This window comes from Dama dama, chromosome 7 (assembly GCF_033118175.1).
Source record: "Dama dama isolate Ldn47 chromosome 7, ASM3311817v1, whole genome shotgun sequence".
Taxonomy (NCBI): Eukaryota; Metazoa; Chordata; class Mammalia; order Artiodactyla; family Cervidae; genus Dama; species Dama dama.
In genome coordinates, this window is record NC_083687.1 from 47,762,545 (window position 1) to 47,787,710 (window position 25,166).

At 41.0% G+C, this 25,166-nt stretch overlaps 1 protein-coding gene across 1 annotated transcript in view; it reads left to right on the plus strand.

The window, feature by feature from the left end:
• The window catches only part of LOC133059330 (uncharacterized), a 231,626-nt gene that overhangs the window by 114,380 nt on the left and 92,080 nt on the right, over positions 1–25,166 (plus strand). Inside the window, 1 exon segment of the mRNA XM_061146304.1 lies at positions 2,064–2,161. Within this exon segment, the coding sequence (XP_061002287.1) occupies positions 2,064–2,161 (98 nt within the window).

Here is a 25,166-nt window from a genome sequence, read left to right on the forward strand (position 1 = left end):
TAGCCCTCCAGGCTCCTCTGTCCTTGGGATTCTCCCAGGAAAGAATACTGGAGTGAGTTGCCGTTTCCTTCTCCAGGGGATCTTCCTGACCTAGGGATCGAACCTGCGTCTCCTGCATCTTGTCCATTGGCAGAAGGGTTCTTTGCCACTGAGGCATCTGGGAAGCCTGCTTTCTATCATAGAACACAATTAAATGGGTCTTTCATTTCATGAGCTGGACAACTTTGAGACTTAATATCTTAAGTCTAAAATCTTAATATTAATAAATTAATAATACCTTAAGACTTAAATCTTCCTATAGTATTTTCTACTTAGCAGCTTCATAGAAATGCTGTACTAAATGCTGAAGAAAGGATGCTAAATGCTCTATTGAATATTTCAGCTAATGTTCTTCACCCATGGTATTTATTGCATTGTACCATATGCTGCTTAGATCCTTAGTGTTCTAAAGCATGTTAAGTTCTATCCTTTCCATCCCCAGAAAGAACCTTATTGCTATTATATCATTTGGTCTTCATAAAAAGTCCTGTGATCTATACAAGACAAATATCTCCATTTTTCAGATTAAAAAGCTCAAATTCAGGGACTTTGAGTTTCCAAAGTGGTGAGAAGACTTGAATGAGTGTCTTCTGACCACCACTTGGTGTGCTTGTGATTACAACACGATACACTTTAGCTTTTCAAAATTCTTTAAAACACTTCTTGGCTCTCTTTTGGTGTTGTGTTTAACAGAGTGCACATTTATTGCTTCCTCACTGATGCTCTGTTTGAATGGCAATCCTCACACCAAATTTTCAGCTCATGAACTTGAAAATCACATTTTTAATTCTAGCAATTTATATTGATATTTACATGTTTGCTGTTGATTTCTGCAATGGGTCAGACTCTGAGTAGCCATATTATGTGAAACGAGCTGTTTCAGAACAAATTTGCACCAGTTTCTCTCTTAAAGTATAGAAATTCATCTTTCTGAAGACAATGCTGAGGGAAGAATTTTTTTTTTAGATGATGATGATCTGCTTTGGCTTCAGGAACTTAAGAGCTGTAATGGGTCAGAGGATCTATTTTCTGTCTTTTAAGTGTTGACGATGTCTTACTTAAGCATCAGTTCTTAGGTGCAGATTCATATTTGTGCTTGATGAATTGTTTAGATTGTTAGAGTATATTCATGTTAACGGATTCACACACTCTGGTACTCACTCAACCTAGGAATTTGGCTGTATATGTTTACTTCTTTTTAGATTTAAAACTCTTATTTTCTTTGGGTTTATTTCTTTGGAGATGAACAAATGTCTGTGACTTTATGTCTTCCCAAACACCCAGTTTAAAGGATTTTTAGTACATTAACTTGAATATTCTTTAAATGAAAAGCTAAGATTCAGAAAACTTTTGCTCTTTTTAGAGTTAACAGGTATATATCTTTGTGGCTTAGCATCTGGAGGTAGTCCACTGTCATTATTGTAACATAAGTACTTAGTGAAATGACCTCTAACTCTCGAGTATTTACTGTGTGCTTATTACCATGTTAGAAGTTGTGAAAAATACAAAGAAATATACAGCATAGCATTGTCACCATGAGTATATTTGAACAATTGAGATAAATATTGGCAGATTAACCAAATTGAAAGCAATTTAGTACACTCTATCATAAAACACCTATATTTTAACAAATCAAGAGTGTTGATGGGTAAACCAAATCTTTGATATAATTCTTGGTAGCAGTTTCAACTTTTTATTCAGCAAGATTGAATAAAGTATCTAAGCATCTTATAAAGAAATACCATCACATTTGAAATGACTACAAAAGCATATGGTAAGCAGTCAGGTAAGGTGTGCAAATCAAATATTTTTAATTGGGACAGTTCAAAGCTCTCATATATTTTAAAGAATTTCAGTAATCCTTAAGCTACTCAGGAAAGAAATGGAATAATTAAAAATGCCAACAGTAAATAATCTGACCAATGATTCTATAAGTCATTCTGGGAAAATTGTCACTGAAACCAGGTAAACTTTCTATGTGCTCCTTGGTAATTTTTTTCCCATTTATTTCATTTCATTCTTAGAAGGAAAAACCAACTGCTTGGAAAACTGGAGAAACTGAAGACCATTCACAAGATATATCTTATTTGGAGGAGCTGGAAAAACACAAATTTTCAGTTTGGTGAGTAATTCTATCCTGTCTCTCTATTTAAATTTTTGAATTCATTGAATTCAACAAATCTTTACTTATTCTATTATTATTCATTTATTCAACAAATACTGATTGTGTGCTTATTACAAACTGTATGATTTGTACCCTGATTTGGGAAAGCTCATAGTCCAATGAAGTCTACATATATTTAAAAACATCAGTGTGATATGATAACACTTTTTTTTTTTCAAAGAATGCACACATACACACCTGGAGAAGATGATGGCTTGAATTTGCTTGATAACAGGGAAGGATTTTCAGAATAAGTTTGAGCCAGATCTTGGGAAGAATATGACAGTGGAGAAATGTTGACGATTTGGGGTGGGCAGTGTCTAGAGACGGGGTTGGGAGGAAGGCTGGACTGATACCCCCTGCAAACCTTAGTTCACTTAAGCAGATTGTGGTTACGGCTCTCTACCTGGAGGTGTGTGTACAGATTTAACTGTCTATGCAAGCATGTGTATAGCAAACAGGAAAATATATACATAGAAAAGTGAGCAGTGGAAGTTCTCAGAGGTAACGAGTACAGGATTTTGCAGTGGTGGGATTCGTCGAGGATAATGGAAGGAACCACAGTAAGTGGCGCCGTGACGCAGAGTAACTAGGAAAGAGGACGAAATGGGGTAGCTCGTCAAAGTCCATCCGCGCCAAACCACTGCCACCCTCCCCCTCAAGACCCCGGCCCTGAGGGGCTTTTCCCCCTGGGCATTTATCTGCCTTATGGTTTGGTTTCTGAAGATTTTTCTCTTACTCTTCCATCCTGGAACCATCATTAGGAGGCGTGGTAGCAGCTCAGATTTCCCTTTATCCAGTCACGTTTTTATAAGTTTTCATTTAAATGTAGAAGTCTCAGCACCTTCACCAGTGCTTTCCCGGAGTCGCTGAAGTATGGTCTCTAAGCTCACCAATGAGCGGTTCTCCAGATTAAGAGATGCAGGCTTGGGACTTCCCCAGTGGTGCAGTGGTTAAGACTCCTCCTTCCATTGCAGGGCTCAGTCGCTGGTGGGGAAACAAAGATTCCACATGCCATGGTGTGGGGCCAAAAGTTTTTTCGGAAAAAAAGAGAGATGTAGTCTTGTGCTTAAGAAACATCAAGCAGGAAGGGGAGTCAAAGAGGCCGGGAGATAAGAAATCACTCAGTTCAGTTGCTTAATATGCATGATTAAACTATCTAGGTCTATTTTCTCCTGTATCAAGTTGGAATAATAATAGCTATATTGTAGAGCTTTTTGTTTATTGTGAAAACTGAGAGATAACTTAAATAAGATAGCCTGGACAATCACTTGGTGTGTATAGATTTTTGATAAAGGCAACTAATATTAATAATAATAAATTTTGAGAAAATGTCTTTTCCAAAGGTTAAAATAGGAAGCGTCAGTCACAGGAGGATGTGCTCTTCAAACACACCAAGCTCTTTGTGACATCAGGGTCTTTCCACTAGATGCCTCCTTTGTCTGGAATGTTCTCTGGGATCTTAGTAGGATGGAAACATGTACTGCAGGTCTTAGTATAGATTTTCCTGCTCCAGAGAGGTCTTTCCTGAAAATCCTACATAAAGGGGTACCCACCCCGCTCTGATGGTTTATTGTCTCATAACTTTCTTCCTTTAAAGTACTTAGCACAGTTTAAGTTAATCATTTATATTTATTTTCGTGTCATTTATTTGGATATTTCTGCTTTCTCTCACTAAAAAGAAGCCACAGGCAGGCAGAAACCCTTTGGTAAAAATTTGGAATTGGAGGATAGTTGCATTACAATGCTGTTGTGTTCACAATGCTCTGCTCTACAACACGGTGAGTGAGCTATGTTGCTGCTGCTGTTTAGTTGCTAAGTCGTCTCTGACTCTTTGCAACCCTACAGACTGTAGCCTGCCAGGCTCCTCTGTCCATGGGATCTCCCAGGCAAGAATACTGGAATGGGTTGCCATTTCCTTCATATATTCCCTCCCAGAAACCCCACTTGTCCTATCACTCCTGGATCTCTAGACCCTAGTTTTAAAATACCTGGGTTATAATAGGCAACCAGTAAATATTTATTGGGTGAATGAATAAGAGGGTAAATGAATGATCACTCAGCTTGTCTCTCTCTCCCAGCCCCCTTGGTTGTCTTACCTGTTTATTCACTTCCAACCTCTCCTTTGTCTTGAAATTGCTATCATTTTTTTTTAAAGGAATATGGGGTAATTAACCACTCCAAACATTTCTTTTAAACCAAAGTTGAGGATATGGGGGCTGCTGAGACCTCTATAATCACGTTGTGTTTTAAATGGCCTGAGATACAATCTGAACAATTTCCTTGATGTTTTATTAGGGCTGGTAAATCATTTATGGGGGCAGCCTTTACCTAAATCCTCTCCAAATCCCCATAAAAGGCATTTAACACAGAATACTGTACTACCCAGCTTCAAAGATATATGTGACTTTGTGTGGGAAGTAGTTGCTGCCCCTGTGTAGTGAGTCTCAGCGTAGATCTCTCTCTCTCTCTCTCTCTCTCTCTCTCCTGCAAGGTCTATCTCTTCCCCTTCCCATCTCAACGACGTGCCTCCTTTCACATGCTGATGCTGGTAAATTTGGTAGATTGCTAAAACTTCAGTAAATCACAGCTTCTGTTCTTTTCCTCTGTTAACATACTAGACCTTTAACTAGTCAAATGTAACATTATCTTGTTTGTAGCTGAAAATCATTTTTTCTCCGGACTTCCAAAATATAATGTTAAGACCGTTTAGATTTTCTCAAACAGAAAGAGAGCCAACTAAGTTGCCTCTGAGTGTGGAAAACGGAACCAGCTTCCAGCGCGTCTCAGCCCAGTGGGCCTGCCGCCCAAAGCGTTGGCTGATCATAGACGGAAGTCCTCTGGGCCCTTGCTTGGTGGGGTTTGTATCCCAGTTGCCCCTTCTGAGCCTCAGAGCTAACACTTGCAGGATTCTTAAGTTTCCTCTTTGAGATTTTCTATGTTGTTGTGAGCAGAGGCCCCTCTTCTGCTCATATATTATTTTCTAATTTTTGACAAATGTTACTGATTTATTTCTGGCTGCGCTGGGTCTTCATTGCCTGTGAGCTTTCTCTGGTGTGGCGAGTGGGGGCTCTTCTGCAGTTGCGGTGTGTGGGCTTCTCATTGCCGTGGCGTCTCTTGTTGCCGAACACGGTCTACAGGCACATGGATTCAGTACTTGTGGTACATGGGCTTAGTAGCCCTGCAGCATGGGGGGTATTCCAGGACCAGGGATGGAACCCGTGTCCCCTGCATGGGTAGGCAGACACTCAGCCTCTGGGCCACCAGGGACGTCCTTATGCTTCCCTTTTAGATAACGCGAGATGTCCAAGGTGTCCCTGGATACTTTAGTACTACATGATTGATTTCCATCTTTACCCCTTTGGTGGTGGGCTCTGACTGTTATGTGCTCCTTTTACACTCTGCAGACCTTTAAGTGCCACTCAAAACGTGGTCATTAGGTGTCCAATAAGCCCCCTCCCCGACTAGTGCCTGCTTGCTGTTACTTGTCAGGTCCAACTCTTTGTGATCCCATGGACTTTTGCCCACCAGGCTCCTCCGTCCATGGGATTCTCCAGGCGAGAATACTAGAGTGGGTTGACATTTCCTTCTCCAGGGGATCTTCTCCAACCAGGGATCGAAACTGCATCTCTAATGTCTCCAGCATTGGCAGGCAGGTTCTTTACCACTAATGCCACCTGGGAAGCCCCCACTGGACAGTAAGTTTAATAAATTTCACAGGAATGGAGATTAAGTCTGTTGTGTTCTTCCTGGCCTATGCTCAGTGACTGATAAATTGCAAGCACTTAATATTTATCAAATTAATACATAAAAAATAAGAGTAAATTAAGAATTTTGGCGTTTCCAGAAGGAATTTTCTGGAGAAAAGAGCAATGGGACAAAATGACTGTAGATGTTCTGGGTCTGTTTGTCCGTGGTGACTATTGTTTCTATCTGTTGAGGATGTTTCTTCTCTAAGAATTCCTTCACTCACCCTCTTTTATGATTGCAAACCCCCCAGCTACTCGCATACCATCTACATAGCCCAAGGCATTGGGCTGTGGCGTGTATTATGTTCACAATTGTGATCAATTCAGTAGGCACACAATCTCAACTAGGCCCTCCAAGCCTTTTCACAGGATTTTATATTTTGATATCTGGTGATAGAAATTCCTTCCCTTCTATAAGCTCTTAGGCTGAAACGATTTAAGTTTGATACTCTCAGTGGCCATGGCCACCAATTTACCCTCCCCAGTTCCTGTACCACCTCTTGTTAATATTTGGCATTTGAAACCAATGGATGTAAGAGTCTCACCAGTGCTTTGTAGGGGACATATATTCTGTTCTAGTCCAGCTAATGGAAATGTGTCTTCGGAGTTACCTCAAGTCCACATTAATGATGAATAAAATTATATGCATACCTAACAACACATTTGTTGTTGTTCAGTTGCTAATTCATGTCCAACTCTTTGTGACCCCATGGACTGCAGCTTGCCAGGCTCCTCTATCCTTCACTATCTCCTGGAGCTTGCTCAAATTCATGTTGAGTCGGTGATGCCACCCTACTGTCCCACCCTCTGTCACCCCCTTCTCCTCTTGCCTTCAATCTTTCCCAGCATCAGGGTCTTTTCCAGTGAGTCAGCTCTTCACATCAGGTGGCCAAAGTATTGGCGCTCCAGCTTCAGCATTCGTCCTTCTAATGAATATTCAGGACTGATTTCCTTTAAGATTGACTGGCTGGATCTCCTTGCAGTCCAAAGGACACTCAAGAGTCTTCTCCAGCACCACAATTCGAAAGCAAAAACATGTATTTCAGGTCAAAAAATATATTTTCCACTGGGAAGATTTTATCTATTTTCCTACGAGAGGAAAGACTTTAGTGAGAATGTTTATATTGTCCACTCAGTTAGTTACATAAATAAGCACTCATTTGCCTGCCTAAGCATAGCCTCAGAATCTCATTGCCTATCCTGCTTCCTAATGCACTCATGCCCTTCATCTGTGTGCAGTGATTTATCCAATGGAATACGTCAGAAGACCTGTTAAATTTCTCTGGAAACAGTGCTAATGACAGCTTCAAGGCAGTGGCCATCACTTGGGTAGCTTAGAGAAGTTAGCATGGTTTTCAGAGGTACCTAACTCATGACTGTGGACTGAGCTCCATAACAAGGCCATCTCAAAAGGTTTCCATTAATATTCAAAGACGACTTGGTGCCTAAGCAACCAGAGAGTCATAAGTTTTTAGAGCAGGATCTCAGGGATGATTTTGTTCAGCCCTGTTGGTTTATACTAGGATCAAACTGAGACTGATAGAAGTTAAGTGACTTTGCCTTAGGTCAGACAGCTAATAAGGAGTGGAAATGGGATTACAACTCACTTCCTTTCAATCTCAATCCAGTACCAATTATAAAAAAACAAATTCTTCCTAGAACTCTGCTAGTCTTTTTTATCGTTTCCTGCTCCAATCAATTGCAAGCTGCTTTGATATTTATTAATAGATTCAGGAGAAAGTGCTGATTCTCAGGAAAATACGTATAATGGGTTGTTGTAAATTTCCTCCGGCCAAGGAGGTGAATAGAGGGCAGATGCTGAGATGTTTGTTAAATGCACATGTTGCCGACCACACAGAATGGCTTCGTTTTTGTGTTCTTGGCCATTCATTTATGTGACTGGCCTCCATTCATTGCTTAGGGAAGGTATGAGTTAACTATAAATATCACAACAGGAAAGTTATTCTTCAATACAAGTGATACACTTTCCTTTTTATAACTCACATGTGATTTGACATTGAAATAAAATGCAGATGCTCCTTTGATTGGCGTATTCCCTGTTGTGCTTTCCCCAAACACCTTCACATATGGTCTGCCTCATTCTTGAGAAATGACTTGTTGTTTATGTCATACAAACAGAACAGATTGATTTTACAGTGAGTAAGGAGGATGATGAATTGGACGTTGGAGAGAAATCCTTGTCTCGGCAATCTAAACACTTGAAAATAAACGTGGCCTTTTGGAAAAGGCTCCCATGATCCACCTATAATGCCTTCAGTTCACTCCCCCCACCCCTTCTTAAGGGTTAAATAGATGTATACTCAATCTCAACAAATCGAAGAGTAGTTACAGTCACCTCAAAGTATTTTTTTTCTTTTCACCATTTAAATATATCTTGAGACCTAATGGTCAAAACAAATGTCCCAAAGAACCAATCCCAAAAATCTATTGCAATATTGTGTCTGCACTATGACCAGAATAAAGCATTTCTTAATTCGGTAGAAGAGTAGTATTATCTCTTTTCTATCAAGTTGTTTTTTAAGTATACAATTCTTGCACTAGGGGGACTTCCCTGGTGGTCCAGTGGTTAAGACTCCATGCTTCCAGTGTAGGGGACATGGGCTCAATCCTTTGTCAGGGAACTAAGATCCCACATGCTGTGCAGTGTGGCCAAAAAGAAAAAAAAAAAAAATTCTTGCACTAACAAGCTTTCTTAGGGGTCTCCAAATTTATCCCTTCATAATTATTCTTCACAAAAGAGAAAAAAATAATGTTGTGTATCCACCTCTCTGACAATAAAATAGCCACATGAGATTCCGCAGAATTTTATAGTTTATAAATCTCCTAATCTCATTCCCATACCTTTTCGTTTTTCATTTGGTCTTCAAAATACCCTGATGATGTGATATCCTTCAGCCCATTTTACAGATTATCTATCCAAAGTTCAGAGAGATTTTGTTGTTTTTATTCCGTCACTCAGTCATGTCCAACTCTTTGCAACCCCATGGACTGCAGCACACCAGGCTTCCCTGTCCTTCACCAACTCCCGGAGCTTGCTCAAATTCGTATCCGTTGAGTCACTGATGCCATCCAACCATCTCATCCTCTATCACCCCTTTCTGCTTCTGCCTTCAATCTTTCCCAGCATCAGGGTCTTTTCCAGTGAGTCAGTTCTTTACATCAGGTCGCCAAAGTATTGGAGCTTCAGCTTCAGCATCAGTGCTTCCAATGAACATTCCGGGTTGATTTCTTTTAGGATTGTCTGGTTTGATCCTCTTGCTGTCCAAGGGACTCTCAAGAGTCTTTTCCAGCACCACCGTTCGAAAGCATCAATTCTTCGGCACTCAGCTTTCATTACGGTCCAACTCTCATCCGTACATGACTACTGGAAAAACCAAAGCTTTGACTATATGGATGTTTTTAGGAAAAGTAACGTCTCTGCTTTTAAATATGCTGTCTAGGTTTGTGATAGCATTTCTTCCAAGGAGCAAGCGTCTTTTAATTTCATGGCTGCAGTCACTGTCTGCAGTGATTTTGAAGCCCAAGAAAGTAAAGCCTGTTATTGTTAGGTGGCTCACTTCCCCAACACTCAGCTGGCTCGTTCCTCTTCCTCTCCACTTCTCATCAAACTAGAGCCTGTCACCTGGCTGACCTCAGAGTCATCAGGGGACTTCAGAGTATACAGTAGATGACTTTTACACAGCAATGTGTTAAAGTATTACTGGCATATTCCACAGTGTTGGGTGGATGTGGGTGAAGATAAGATGCCATGGAGGAGGAGTGAGAACCAAGTCAGCCTAGAATGGCACAGCAAAGTAAATCCCTATGGAGGAATATTTCTGCCAGTAATTTATCAATGATCCACATGTAACTGGGTAGTTATTGACTGATATCTCTATCGTATTAGGTGGCAGTAAAGCATGACCAGCTAATCGTACTAAGAAGGAACACATCTTAATGGCTAAGTATATAGGTTCTGGGGCCATAATACCTAAACCCAAACCAACCAGCATTATGAATTACTTAGACAAGTTTCTCAAATTCCTTGTACCTCAGTTTCTGTTAAAAAAAAAGTTATCTTTAAAACAGAGCTAATAGTACCTGGGCTTCCCTGGTAATCGAATAAATTCTCTGGTAAAGAATCTGCTTACAATGTAGGAGATACAGGAAATGTGGGTTTGATCTCTGGGTTGGGAAGATCCCTTGGAGATCCCCTGGAGAAGGAAATGGCAACCCAGTCCAGTCTTCTTGCTTGGGAAACCTCATAGACAGAGGAGCCTTGCGGGGTGGGCTACAGTCCACGGCATCACAAAAGAGTCAGACACAACTTAACAATGAAACAACAACAGTAGTACCTGCCTTATTTTAGTGAGCTCAAATATGCATTTTTTTTTTTTTTTAATGGAGAAGTATAAGTGCTCACAGCACATAGTAAATGCTCAAGGAATGTTTGCTGTTGTTACTGACTGAGGCTTTCCTTCTCTTTACAAACTCCCACAAGGATACACTTTCTACTTGTATTTGTACTATTAAAACAATGACCTGTTTGTTTTTGAGAAGCAAAAATATTTTGGTAAATAAAAGACCTGCATACAGTGCTATATGTCAACTGTATCTTAATAAAGCTGGAAGAAAACAGCATAAAATAGAATAAAAATAAGTAAGTAACAGAATCCCTTCTACTAAATAAGTAAGTAAGTAAATAAATAAATAAATAAAAGATTGCAGTGAGAAACTCAGACATTGATGGCAGAAAAGAGACACAGACCAGTAAATACCACGTGATAGTGTTCTATTGTTGTATGACAAATTACATACAGAGGGCTTCGCTGGTAGCTCACCTGCAACGTAGGAGACCCCCGTTCAATTCCTGGGTTGGGCAGATTCCCCCGGAGAAAAGATAGGCTACCCAGTCCAGTGTTTTTAGGTTTCTCTTGTGACTCAGCTGGTAAAGAATCTGCCTGCAGACCTGGGTTTGATCTGTGGGTTGGGAAGATCCCCCGGAGGAGGGCATGGCACCGCATTCCAGTCTTCTTGCCTGGAGAGTCCCATGGACAGAGGAGCCTGGCTGGCTACAGCCCATGAGGTCACAAAGGGGCCCATGAGGGGTACAGCCCATGACTGAGCGACTCAGCACACAGCCCAGCAGCTCAGAGTGAGACGCGTGTTTTAATCTCGTGATTTCTTCCTGGGCTCTCACAGAGCTACAGTCAAGGAGTCAGCAGGGCTGCGTTACCGGCTGGGGGCTTAACAGGGGAGGCTCTGCCTTCGCTCATTCAGGCTCCGCCGGGTTTATGTCCCGTGGCCGAGGGAGGCCATGGCTCTGTGCTGCCCGTTTCCCGCACGCGGGGCCCAGAGTTCCGGGCGACGCGGCTCCCTGACCACGGCTGTCACTTCATGAAACCTGCCAGGGGAGTCTGTCACCTTGGGGAGGGAGCCTGAAGCTTTTACCTGATGAAGTCAGGGCTTCCCAGAATAACCAGAATACAATAACTCCAAACCAGCTATCCAAGATCTAATTACTTCTGTAAACCCCCTACCCTTTGCCATTTGCTATTGGCTAGAAGCAAGCCGTTGGCCTCACCATCAGCCCCACGTCATGTCAGCTTTCTCCTCCTCCTTTGTTGTTTAGTCGCTAAGTCGTGTCCGACTCTTTGCGATTCCATGGACGGCACTCCTCTGTCCTCCACTATCTCCCGGAGACTGCTCCAATTCATGTCCACTGAATCTGTGATGCTATCTACCCATCTCATCCTCTGCTGCCCCTTTCTCCTTTTGCCACACGGGAAGCCCCTGAAAGTGTCTACATGAGGAAGAAAATGGGAGCGAGACCAACCAGCGTGCTGTGATGTTGAGTTCTTGCTTACAACCACTTTCTGAAAAGTGAAATGCAGTTTTTCCCCCATATTCTTGGATGAACATTCCGATGCTCATAGCTGAAAGCAATCTTAATGAGACAATGAACCTGCACAAATGTAGCCCTGATGAATCTCGGAGCAGGTGTTCTTTTATTCCATGTTTGTCAAGTTTACATGGTGTCCTAGATTCTGGACACTTACCTGTTGTCTGGGCTCCATCAATGCAGAGTGTGTAACTAGTTGCCTTTTCCTTTAGCACAATTTGGAAAATGGGCACAGTATGGTGCAGAAGGTTCATCTTATGGATGCCATACTGATTCAGTTGGAGAGGTGGAGAATGAGCTGAGCAGAATTAATTTAGCCAACTGTCTGGAAACCTAATATGACATCAGTGATAAGATTTAAATATCCAGGAGTTTCAGATTATGAGCCAGTTCAAATTCAAGCTGCATGATTTAAGTGATGAAAGGGCAAAGCTGGGCAGGAAGCAATGTAGGGATTTATTTGAGGCAAAAACACAAGTGACCAGTAAAATGGATAATGTTCTCTTGTAACAGTTTGCAAACAGCACAGAGAAAACAATTGAGTGGGTGTATTTTGAGCTTCAGGCATTGTAAATTCTTTCACTCTCATATACTTTATGCCTTCTTTAATAAACTGGAGAGTCTTGGGCCAACTTCATCGGTGACGGTAGGTGGTCATTCATTTCACAATCCACTAATTTTCATGATTATTCAGTATTTTATGTTACCTAAACTGCTTTGGATTTTGTCTTACTCAGATTGGAATATGGCAATAGCTTATATGATTTCAGAATCATTAATTCAATTGGTGTTCTCAACAGATGGGTGTTACACTCATCTCTCTGAAGACAAGTAAGAATTTAAGGTTCTTAACGATGGTATATCATCTTTGTGAAATATAGATCAGTAGCCTGTTTCTTGTGGAAAAGATACAGAGTGAGTAGAAAATTTCTAGGAAGGAAAACAATTGATGGTCTATTCCTAACTTAAAGAGACAAATGTATATTTATCTTGTTTGTTTCTAGCTTAATGACTGGATTCTTACATAACATGGGACAAATGAAAATTCACTCAGGTATGTCCGACTCTTTGTGACCCCCCTGGACTATAGCCCTGCAAACTCCTCTGTCCATAGAATTCTCCAGGCCAGAACACTGGAGTGGGTAACCATTCCCTTCTCCAGGGGATCTTTCCAATTCTAGGGATCAAACCTGGGTCTCCTGCATTGAAGGCAAAAATGCTTTACTATTTAGGCCATCAGGGATGCCCAAGGTATCCTTATCCCAGTAGCCAGGCTATTTAGTATTTCAAGGTTTTTGGTTTTTAAGTATTCTCTTTGTATGACATTTTACAGGGATTTTGGAGGAAAAGACTATAAGGATTTTCAGTATTAAGTTCCATCTCTCTGTTCCTCGTTTTTACCATATTCCTTTCCACCTAAAAGTTGATGCTTGTTAACAGCTTCCTGCTCAGTTGTCATAAAACCTAAGCTAATAGTTTCAGGGAAGGAACACTTACTGTATTTTAAGGCTACCCACTCATTTTGGACATTTTGACAGTTTAAAAGTTTTTGCTAATATTGAGTTAAAATCCTTGTCCGTGTTTTTAAAATTATTAGTACCAGTTTAATTCAGTTTAAAATCCCAAGTCAAAAGTCAATCTATTTATTGCTCTATTTATATTCCATTATCTATCTGTCTAATCATCTATCTTTGCATTTATCTAGGGTTTAAAGATTTGTTAAATATTGTTTAGATTAATTAGTTATCAGATTATCTCAGTTTCAATATCCCTCACCATTTTTTTTTTTTTTTTTTTTTTACCCAGTTACCCCCTGCAGGAATGAGAAACTTACCAGTAAGTAAATAGAACTCTATATAGATACTTTGAAAGAATTCAAGGAGATGTAGTTTTCACCTCGTTGGAGTGCAGAGAACAAGCAGAGTATACTGGTTTCATTTAAGGACCATCTTCCCACCTCCCCCTGGGTACCACTCACATTGCTGCTGCCCATCACCACCTGGCTCTTTGGGGTCACCATCTTCCTAGGTTGAGCAACTTCTGTGCTGGCCTCCACAGATGAGTGAAGTGGATCAGGCCACACTCCTCTTCTCTTTACTGGTTTTTCTTTGTAACATCTCTGGCAAATGTTCCCTTTCTTCATTCCTTTTTTGATGGCTAAATTGTTGTGATATTCTCTCTTCCTGACTTCCAGAAGCTCCATTCAAGCCTGCATACTAGGCACTAAACAGAATAAAGGATTAAAAATTAAAAAATACAGATTTTTTTGCATGTATTTCCATTGATCTCAGTAATAAATTACTAACATGTATTCCATGTCCCCTCTCTATGAGTACTATTCTAACTGTTCTCGTGTATCTTTCTCAGTCCCTCAACAGCCCTGTGGTATGGGTAACATTACTGTGCCCATTTTACAGATGAGGAAACTGAGGCAGGGAGAGATGAGTTAAAGTTGTCAAAGTCACATGCCTGCCAAGTGGTCGAGCTGGGATTCATACCCAAGATGAACTCCAAACACAATCGCCATGCCATGCTGCAGCTACAATGAAATCAGTTGACAGTTTTATTTAAATCCCTCAGTCCAGCAGGAGGAGGACATGGAAGCCCAGTCCGGTACTCTTGCCTGGGAAATCCCACTGACAGATGAGCTTGGAGGGCTACAGTCCGCGGGGTCACAAGAGTTGGACACGACTGAGTGACTAAACAGCAGGTAGTGTGTTAGGACTATTCAGCAGGCGTCACCTCCAAACAACAGGCACACACGTTCGACACAGCCACGGAGTCACGTGTCATGACCTGGCGAGGAGGAAGGCCACGAGTGACACTGAGGCTTTCAGAAGTGTGGGTGCTCCTGGAAGGGCACAGGTGGAAGAATTTCCTTTTTCTTCCTTCGTTTCTTCTTTGTACCACGCTGGGAGAGACGTTTGTTGCACCCTGTGGATCTAGAACAGGAGAATCGAGCTCAATAATAGTAAATCTCAAATTTATTCTTATCTTGGGTACCTTTCTGATTCTGGCTGATAGCAGATTGGAACCAAGGGAATAACTTAAGAACAGCAGTTCTCAGGATATTTTAAATTAAAGTTGTTTGGGGATTTATCAGGCCTCACAAGTCTCCTCTAGATAATTCAGTTTATGGATGTGGGAATAGAGATTTTTATTCTTATTTTTAATTTGATTTCTGACCTTTCTGTTTCTTTTTCTCTCTCCCTTTTTTACCTCTCTCTCTTCTCTCTGTTTCTCTCTCTTCCCAAATATATGAATTATAAATCTGCTCTTCTACAGTTAAAGCAAATAGGAAGGCACACAATTTGAAATGAATGGCAATCCATTTGAAGTTCACCAGTTTTATTTTTAATCCGCATAACACACCAGTTTTCTCTTTCCTATCTACCAAACAGTAATCTTTTGCTTATTACCTAGATTGGGAAACTGAAGCTTGGACATTTAGATACTTTGCCTTGTGACATAAGCAAGTAAGAGTCACAGCTGAATTCTCACCTAGATTTCTTAACCTTAAAGTTTATAAATGCCCTACACCTGCTATTGACGTCCTCTTCTTGACTACAGTTTCCTTGAAGGCAAAGGCTGTGCAACCGTCATGTTTTTATGCCCAGTATCACTGAGAAGAATGACGGGCACATGTTATTGCTCAGGAAATGGTTTTTGGAGTTGCTGTATTTTCTCTGTCCTTTTTCCCTGTGTAGATTATCATAAAAAGTTGTAGAATTGGCTTTCCGTTCATTCTGTTGACAAACTCTTTCCCCAAAGTGCTGCCTTTTGATTAGGTTGGCCTCAGCCTCTGTGAGCTGGACAGCCTCCAAGGTTTGCTGGTGGAGATTCGATGCCACCGTTTGACTTGGAGGGTGGCATTTGGGTGGCACGAGTGGAATAAGTCCAGTAACTAATGGGGACATCAGTGATGGGTTCAAATCTGGGACACATTAAGGTAATGGTGTGGACAGGCAGCTCTGGAGACTTGAATGTTCATCTCTATCTCGATGCTACATTGTAGCTACATTCGAGCTGACAAGCTTCCCAATGATGTACTGGAAAGCTTAATGAGAGTCGCTACTTCTTATCCAACTGTTCATCATTGGAGTGGATAGTATGGAGGAAATTCACTTCCAGTCTTTGGTTTTCTGCCATGGGCGACAGTATTTGGATGCCTCTGTGATTTTTCCAGGTGTTGGCCGTATCTGACCTAGCTTTTTGCCAGCTCATAATGATGTGGCTTCAGTACGGAAGCTATCAACCCATCTCTGAGCCTGTTTGCTCATGTGTTTCAGCACAACCATCAGTATTTGTCTGCAGGATTGCCTTAGAGGATTTACAGTGGTGGCTGACTATCTAGTGGGGGAAAAAGGAGCTGTCCATGAGAGCAGAATTTAATTCTTATGATGCTTTGAGCTTTGATTGTATGATGAGTGGGTGTAATGCAGTGGGGTGGGGGAGGGAGAGGGGGAGAAAATACCACTTCAAGTCATTAGTCCCCATTCTGCCTTGTGAGATGGAACCCCAAACCTGCACCAGAGGGGAGTTAGCTTTAGATGTCAGAGTATTACTGAGACTTAGGATCCAGTGGGGTGTGCCAGAATGGTGAAGTCCGGAACTCTGTTTTAGGAAGGACCAAGGTATTACGAGGAAGCTTGCTTACATATTCTTTCATGTATGTATATAGTACACACTCACTTATGAACACTGGATTAGGCACTGGGTATACAAAAATGCATCAGACTCAGTCTGTACTAGCAAAGACTTAACAGTGTACTCAGGGCCACAAAGTCCATTGTCATGGGACCTATCAAGTTGCAAATGTAGGAACTATAGGTTGAGGGAGTTATGTAACTCATTGAAGTGCACCCAGTTAGTAACTATCACACCTCCCAGTGTTGGATCCAGACTTTCAAGGTCATGTTCTCCTTGTACAATGAAGCAGTCACACAGGTATCAGTGGTTTACTCATAAAGAAACTGAAATAATGGGAAAGGAATTTCTTCCACCGAGGATGGGGCTTCGAGGGAGAATACTGAGTTGCTGATGGAGAATGTTGTCTAGTAGGAAATAGTTACTGGAGAAGTAGGTGCCAAAGAGGTATGGAGCCCATTGCAACAGTTCTGTCTGCCATGCCAGGGGACTTCTATCACAGGGCTTTTATTATAACTATTCCTGGGGGTAAGGATTGATTTTTAGAGTTGGGGGTAGGGTTGATGAGCTATTCTGTTGAATATAGGGATATTCAACTACTAAGTTTAGAAGGCTAGGTTTAGAAAGCATGGAGCAAAGTAGATGATTTTGTCTATTTTGTTTTGAGTAAGTATATTTTTGAATGATTTCTTCAAAATATTTGAGTATTGATTTTACAGAATAAGCACTGTTATTAAACCAGCATGCACCATTTCCTTTAAGAACTAAAAGCATCATCAAACCTCAGAGTTGGAAAGGATACTTTACTAACTAAACATTTACTACCGCAAGTTGAACAAAGCATATTATGCTTCATATAGACTGAGGGTCATTATGCAAAATAAAAGGTTTAATTCACAATTGCTCTTGATTTGAGGCAGTTTTATTCTTCTGTACTTCTTTGGGATGTCCCTCAGAGACACCTTCCGCTGGAAATGTAGCTTAGTTTAGTGTTTCCAAGCACAAGCCGTGCAGTTGACTCCTTGAGTTCAGATTTTGGCTTTATCAATGAATAATGTCCTAGATTAGATTTGGACCTCAGTTTTCTGAGGCATAATGATAGTATCATCTCATGGGGATATGGTAATGATTAAAAGGGTTGGTACAACCAAAACCTTGCACTTCTCTTTCTTCAGCTGTTTATAAAGCCTCCCCAGGCAACCACTTTGCCTTTCTTGCATTTCTTTTTCCTTGGGATGGTTTTGGTCACTGCCTCCTATACAATGTTATGAACAGAGAGGATGAGATCTTTAGATAGCATCAGTGACTCAATGGACATGAATTTGAGCAAACTCCAGTGGAGGACAGAGGAGCCTGGCTGGCTACACAGTCCGTGAAGTTGCATGACTCAGCAACTCAGCCACTAACAAAGCCCTTCAAGCAGTGCCTGGCACACAATAAGTCTCTTAATATTAATGTTAAGTCTTATTGCTGTAGGCTAACTCAAATTCTTTGCAATACTTTCTCAATTGCAAAAAAAAAAAATCAACCATTTCAAGACATGTAAAGTTTTTCTAACATTCCAATTTTTAGTCACCTGTATTTTCAGAAGACAAGGAGTGTTTCCTTTTCTGTATCCCAGTGGACTCAGGAATTTACTGCTTTCCACAGTCAAGCTTAAGAATCTTGGCATCTAGTGGTAGGGCTCTGTATTTTACCTTTCTGCATCAACCAAGAATACCCAGCACCACAAAACTGGCTTGGAGCTAAAGGTCTCCTTACTTGAATCTGCCCTGAAGATTGCTGGCCTCGAACAGGGTTAATCCCTAGAGGAAGGAGAGGAAGGACTCCTCTGTTCTGTCCCAGTCCTAGCGCTGAGGTCAACCCACTGGGACACTGTGTCACAGGTCAGACACTGAAGAAGGTGATCCATTTCCTGGTGGCTGGGGGCTCTCGTTGGCTGGTGCAGTGTGGGCAAATATATAAGCTGTTCTGATTAGTATTAGACCGGTCTTCATGGAATGGGGTTTGGGGCTCTACTGTGGAGAGACACAATGACTTGCAACTCTGCTGCGTGTAATAGAACTAGTCTTCTCTGCATCCTGAGAAGTGAAGGGATGGATCCCATATGTCCATCAAGATCAATGAAACACTGTAAATACTGTAAAAGGATCAAGGAATCACTTTATTCTTTTGACCTGTACCAAGCTAAACATGTGTTTTGCTATCATTTCGCTATCAGTTTTTCTGTCTGGACACACGTATAATTTCCTGTTTCTGAACTTATTTCGTTTTCCAGTTGATTCCAGGAAGACATTGCAATGGACTATAAACCACCATTGACTCATAGGGACCACAGTGAATAGAATAATACAGGCATGGGACACCACAGAAAATACTAGAATTTCTTTTTAGATTTTGAAGAAGGTCTATGCTTTCTCACCTTTTTGGGTAATAAATATTATATATTTAATTATCTGGATAAGCATTTTGAAAGTTTTTCACATGACAACTATTTTCAGTCTTCCTGTATTATTCCAAGGTAATACTGTTCTTTTTGCACAGTGCCTACAAATTGAGAAATATTGTGGTTGTTCCCTGTACTAATTAATCCATTTAACATATTTTCTGAGTAACATACTATGAGTCAGACACTATTGATGAAATTAAGGGCACAAAAGCAAAATCTCTTAAAGATTTTAATTCCCTGAATCTGAACCGTCATAACTTTTATTATTTACAGTCACCCAAAGAACATATTAGGATGGTCACAGACTATTAATAGCTATGGTTGAACTAATTTATGTGAGAGAAAAATCCACCTTCCTCTTCATATTTGTTTCAGTAAAAAGAAAGAAAAGAGAAAACAAACAAAAAAAAAAACTTGACTAACACTAGCTTTAATCTAAGAAGCAACAAAAATACTCATCTGCGAGTTCTCCTCTTTCTATAATCAACACCAGCACCCTAGTACACATTCACACACATCTGGTTGTAAGTTATATTCCTAATGAGTTGGTGGACTGACTGAATACTAACTAATGTTCCCTCCTCTTGCCAATAAGAATACATGACCGGTAAAGGGAAGCGGGAATTTGTACAGGACTATTCTCCAGATTCACAAGGATTTGGTCTCAAAGTACTTGGCATTGTTCAAGCCACATATAAATTTCTCAAAGTATTGCCACACCAAGCAAGTTTTTTTGTTCCTTCCTGGTAAAATCTCCCTTAATATAAAAATTAAACCGAAGACAAAATTCACCAAATTTTCAGCCTAGTTTTCTCCTTGGAAGACCAAGGATTTAATGTTCTATGAATGATTTCTTTTCCTGGGCTTAGGAAAATAAAACTATGTCGGACAGAACTGTTAAGTCAAACATCGTAAATTTACTGTGCCCTTAAGCTCGGGACCTTCATTTGAACTTATCAAGAGTGTCCTGTCATATTTTTAGCCCTTTCACTCTAAAAGTGAAAGTGAAAGTGGCTCAGTCATGTCCGAGTCTTTGCAACCCACGGACTATACAGTCCATGGAATTCTCCAGGCCAGAATACTGGAGTGGGTAGCCTTTCCCTTCTCCAGGGGATCTTCCCAACCCAAGGATCAAACCCAGGTCTCCCACATTGCAGGCAGATTCTTCACCAGCTGAGCCACCAGGGAAGCCCAAGAATACTGGAGTGGGTTGCCTCTTCCTTCTCCAGCGGATCTTCCTGACCCAGGAATGGAACCGGGGTCTCCTGCATTGCAGGCGGACTGTTTACCAACTGAGCTATCCGGGAAACAGGAAGTTAATTTAGGGGTGGAGGGTGCAGAGAAATTTTCTTTTAAAATTTATTTTGTGAATTAACATTTGAATGTCTCAGAGGTTCTTGGCCAATCTTATTACTTAAAGACACAGGATACCCTATTTTTAAAAGACTTTTAACTAGCTGCTGATATCATTTGTTATGCACTGTTTACCAGTTAATCTCCAAATTGCTCTTTTCTTTCAGTTAAAAAAAAATACTTTGGCTTTACAATGCCACTACACTATTTCTTTCTTTTTTTTTAAAATGTGAATGATTGTATTATTTATTTAGCATGCTGCATTGCTGCAGTCGTTTCTGACTCTTTGCGACCCTATGGACTGTAGCCTGCCAGGCTCCTCTGTCCATAGGATTCTGCAGGCAAGAATACCTTGCCTGGAATAGGCAAGGTAGGTTGCCATGCTCTTCTCCAGGGGATCTTTCCAACCCAGGGATCCAACCTGCATCTCTTTCATTGAAGGTAGTTTCTTTACCACTGAACTACTGGATAAGCCCTATTTATTTCCTTGCCTGATAATTTAGATTCACTTTTATTACAATATTATAAGAATTGAAAACAAAATTGGTAATCCTTTCTGAAATAGATTCTCTTTCTTGGTTGGTACCCTCTTCATTTCTGAAAAGACATTTATGTGTATTTAAAAATGAGTTTAAGATAACTGATGGGAGTTCTCTTTCTTAACAGGCAGAATGCTAATTTCTGTGACATGTTTCCCTTCTCATGTCTCATTGATGAGGAACTTCTCATGGGTTATTGTAAACATTACATTTGAATCTCAACAGCAAACAATAAAGGTCTTTACATGGACTGTCGATCTCTACACTTAGTTTGTCAAAAAAAAAAAAAAAAAGCACAAACCACAATGTTAAATAATCAAGTTCTTCCTTATAAAAACAATTTAATATTTATTTAGGAAATTTATGCCTCTAAACAATCATTATAAGAGACATAACTTGCCAGCTCATAAAACGTGCTCTTTTTCTTGGTGAATAATACTCTGCAAGTGACTGAGCTCCATCTGAAGTCCAGAATTCTTCTGTCCAGGGCTCCATGTCTTTGTGGAAGAGGATATTGTAGGGTGCCCCCAGAAAAAGAACCAGGCCTGGCTTTCTTTACATAAAAGAAGTCATTTTTGGCCTAAGCCTTTTTGTGATCTAAGTTTGGCCACAATGCTTGCCCTAGAACTGGTCTCAGTAATTAAGGATATTGAAGGAACAAAAGAATGCAGGGACAAAGGACTGTTATCAGGCAAGCACAGTAACAAAAGGAAAGATGCTGCATCAGTTTTAAAGACTGGTGGTTAAGATTAGTGTGGAGCACTTTCTCGATCTGTTTTGCAGGATTTAAACTAAACTCCTCAGGTGCCCCAGTCCCTCAATCCCTGAGGGGCTTGCCCCGTTGCTCAGCCAGAAAAAAACCCGCCTGCCAATGCAGGAGAGGCAAGAGACAATGGTTCGATCCCTGGGTAGGGAAGATCCCCTGGAGAGAGAAATGGCAACCCACTCCAGTATTCTTGCCTGGAAAATCCCATGAACGGAGGAACTTGGCGGGTTACAGTCCATGGGGTTGCAGAGTCAGACACGACTGAGCATGCACTAAAAGACAGACCATCTAGAACCTAAGAGAGGAGGATGTTGACCTTTCTGACCCTCTGACCTCATGACTTCAATCAACTAAAGCTTGAACTCTGTTGACCTCTCAAGCCCCGTCATGAATATGCTGTTTAGTCACTCAGTTGTGTCTGACTCTTTGCGACCCCATGGAGAACCCCAGGTTTCCCTGTCCATCACCATCTCCCGGAGCTTGCTCAAATTCATGTCCATTGAATCAGTGATGCCATCCAACCATCTCCTCCTCTGTCGTCCCCTTCTCCTTCCCTCAAATTTTCCCAGCATCAGGGTCTTTTCCAATAAGTCAGCCTTTCACATCAGGTGGCCAAAGTATTAGAGCTTCAGCATTAGTCCTTCCAGTGAATATTCAGAGTTTATTTCCTTACCCTTAGCTTAAAACTTCCCCACTTTTGCTACTGCGGACATGCTTTGGGAAAGATTCCCCAGTGTACTCCTTTCTTGCTGAAAGTAGTAAATCCTTCCTTCTCCCACTCTTTAACTTGGATGTGTCTTTTGGCTCAACACCCATGTAGAGGCCAACCCAGTTTTAGTACATTTAATAGAGGGGCTTCCCTAGTAGCTCAGTGGTTAATGAACCTGCCGGCCAATGCAGCAAGAGACATGGGTTCAATCCTTGGGTTGGGCATATCCCCTGGAGAAGGAAATGGTAACTTACTCCAGTATTCTTGCCTGAACAAGCCCATGGACAGAGGAGCCCAACAGGCTACAGTCCATTGGGTCACCAAGAGTTGGACATGACTTAGACTAGCCAGCAACAACAACCTTTAATGCACTTTTTTCTTGCTATCTGAACAAGGTATCATGTTGCCCAGATTCATATGTTGAAGCCCTAATCCCCAGTATCTCAGATTGTAACTGTATTTGGAGATAAAGTTTTTGAAAAGGTGGTTAAATTAAAATGAAGTCCTAGGGTGGGTGTTAATCCAATATGACTAGTGTCCTTATGAGAAGAGGAAATCAGACACACCAAATCACATCAGGAATATACATACACAGGAGAAAGCCCTCAATGGGACATAGAGAGAAGGTGGCCATTTGCAAGCCAAGGAGAGAGACCTCAAGAGAAACTAACCTTAAAAAAAAAGAAAAAGAATCCAACCCAGCTAGCACCTCAGTCTTGGACTTCCAATCTCCAGAATTATAAGAGAACAAATTTCTGTTGTTTAAGCCACCCAGCCTGTGTATTTCATGATGACAGCTCTTGCAAACTAGTAAGGGTCCCACATTTTCATTTTGTACTGGTCCCTGCAAATGATGTAGCTGGTTTTGACTTTTTAAAGGATAATTTGATCCTGCTTTTGGGTGATTCTAGCCCTCATGAAAGGTGATTCTAGGAAATGTAGCCCAGTTTATCTATGTTGGCAGCTCAGCAAAGGAAAACAAGAAGATTCCTAAGAAAGCAAACACATACTCCTCCAGGCCCAGGTCACAGAATGCGTGGAATGTCAGCTGTATATTTAATATGTCACTGGACCCAAAGCTGTGGAGACACAAATAGACATATTATGGACCCAGGTCTTGCTGAAATGAATTTCCATTAACCTGTACCTGTTCAAGGTGTAGAATTTGGCAGAGATCCTGAACATTTCCATGCATGTGTGCATGCTAAATCACTTCAGTCCTGTTCAACTCTGTGAAACTCTATGGACTGCAGCCTGCCAGGCTCCTCTGTCCAAGGGATTCTCCAGGCAAGAATACTGGAGTGGGTTTCCATGCCCTCCTCCCGAGGATCTTCCCCACTCAGGGACCGAACCCCTGTCTCACGTCTCCTGCATTGGCAGGTGGATTCTTTACCACTAGCGCCACCTGGGAAGCCTAAAAATTTCCATCAGTGTCTTTAAAATGGTCCTTTAACTGACATTGCATCTTGACATTTCCAGTTTGTGTCTTACTTTAAAAAGCAGGAGGAATGTTTCCTGACTCTAAAACCATGAACCTTCTGAATTTATATAGGATTTGACACATTGACTTCTCGGCACCAGGGTGTTTGAAGCAGCCAGGACATCCTAGCTACGAATGCATATTCATTCCTTCTTTTATTTTATGGTGAACCTTTGCTTCGGCGCACTCACAACAAGATTGTAGGCACTATAGCTGGGTGTTAACAGGGTTTTAATTTCGGTTGTTGCTGGAAGCACTGTATTGGAAATTAGACATTTTTAGTACTTCATTTATCGTTGATTTATTCATCCCTCTTGTCTATGGATACAGTGTCAGTCCAGTATGGTTCCCCAGTTCTGGATGCAAATGCCAGGGTTTAGAGCATGCCTCTTGGCAACTCACCGTCATAGAATCGGCCGTGCCAGCGCTGGTGCCTGGTGGCATCTGGCTTCCTGCTCTTCATTAAATGGGAGAAGACAGAGAGTAATATTCTGATTTCTTGACTGAAATGGTTTCAGAAAAAAAAAAAAAAAAAAAACCACTAATTCAAATAGACCTCAGATCTCAACTTCCCATGGAAACAGCATTGTCTTGATCCATGTTTCTGACACTCTTGCAGTCTTCCAGTAAACATTAATGCCTTGTCCAAAGTTGTGCAATTCCTAGGGAAAAAGAAGCAGTCTATTCCTTAAAATACTTACACATTTTCAAAACATTCTAAAAATACATTATTTGAAACCCCCTGCTTTTTAAAAACATAGTCTTCAAGGCTCTTTCCCTAATGTTTAGGACAGGGCCAAGCAGATAAAAGGTTTTATGGCATTAAAAAAATATATATATATGGAACCAAATGGGACTTCCCAGGTGGCACAGAGGTAAGGAATGTGCTTATGAATGCAGGAGACACATGAGATGCAGGTTCAATCCCAGGGTTGGGAAGATCCCCTGGAGCAGGAAGTGGTAACCCACTCCAGTGTTCTTGCCTGGGAAATCCCCATGGACGGAGGAGCCTGGCGGGCTACAGTCCATGGGGTTGCAAAGAGTCAGATATGACTGAGCAGCTGAGCATGCATGGTTGAACAGAATGAAAGTATTATTCCAGGATATCTTGTTTCCCCAAATAATTCTATTGGTTTTACTTTCTCATTACACAACAGCATTTACAAGGAATTAGATCCTAGAGTCTAAACAAAAGCATTAATAGTTCTTTCTTTCAATACTAATATTCGTGGCAGTTATAATAAAGCCATCTTAGTTGATGCTAAAATTTCCTTATTTTCTCTATTTAATAATTAAAATAGCTGCTTATTTGTACAGGGCTTTGGAAGAAAAGTCTCAGAAAATGGTTTTTACGTGCATCAGGCTATCA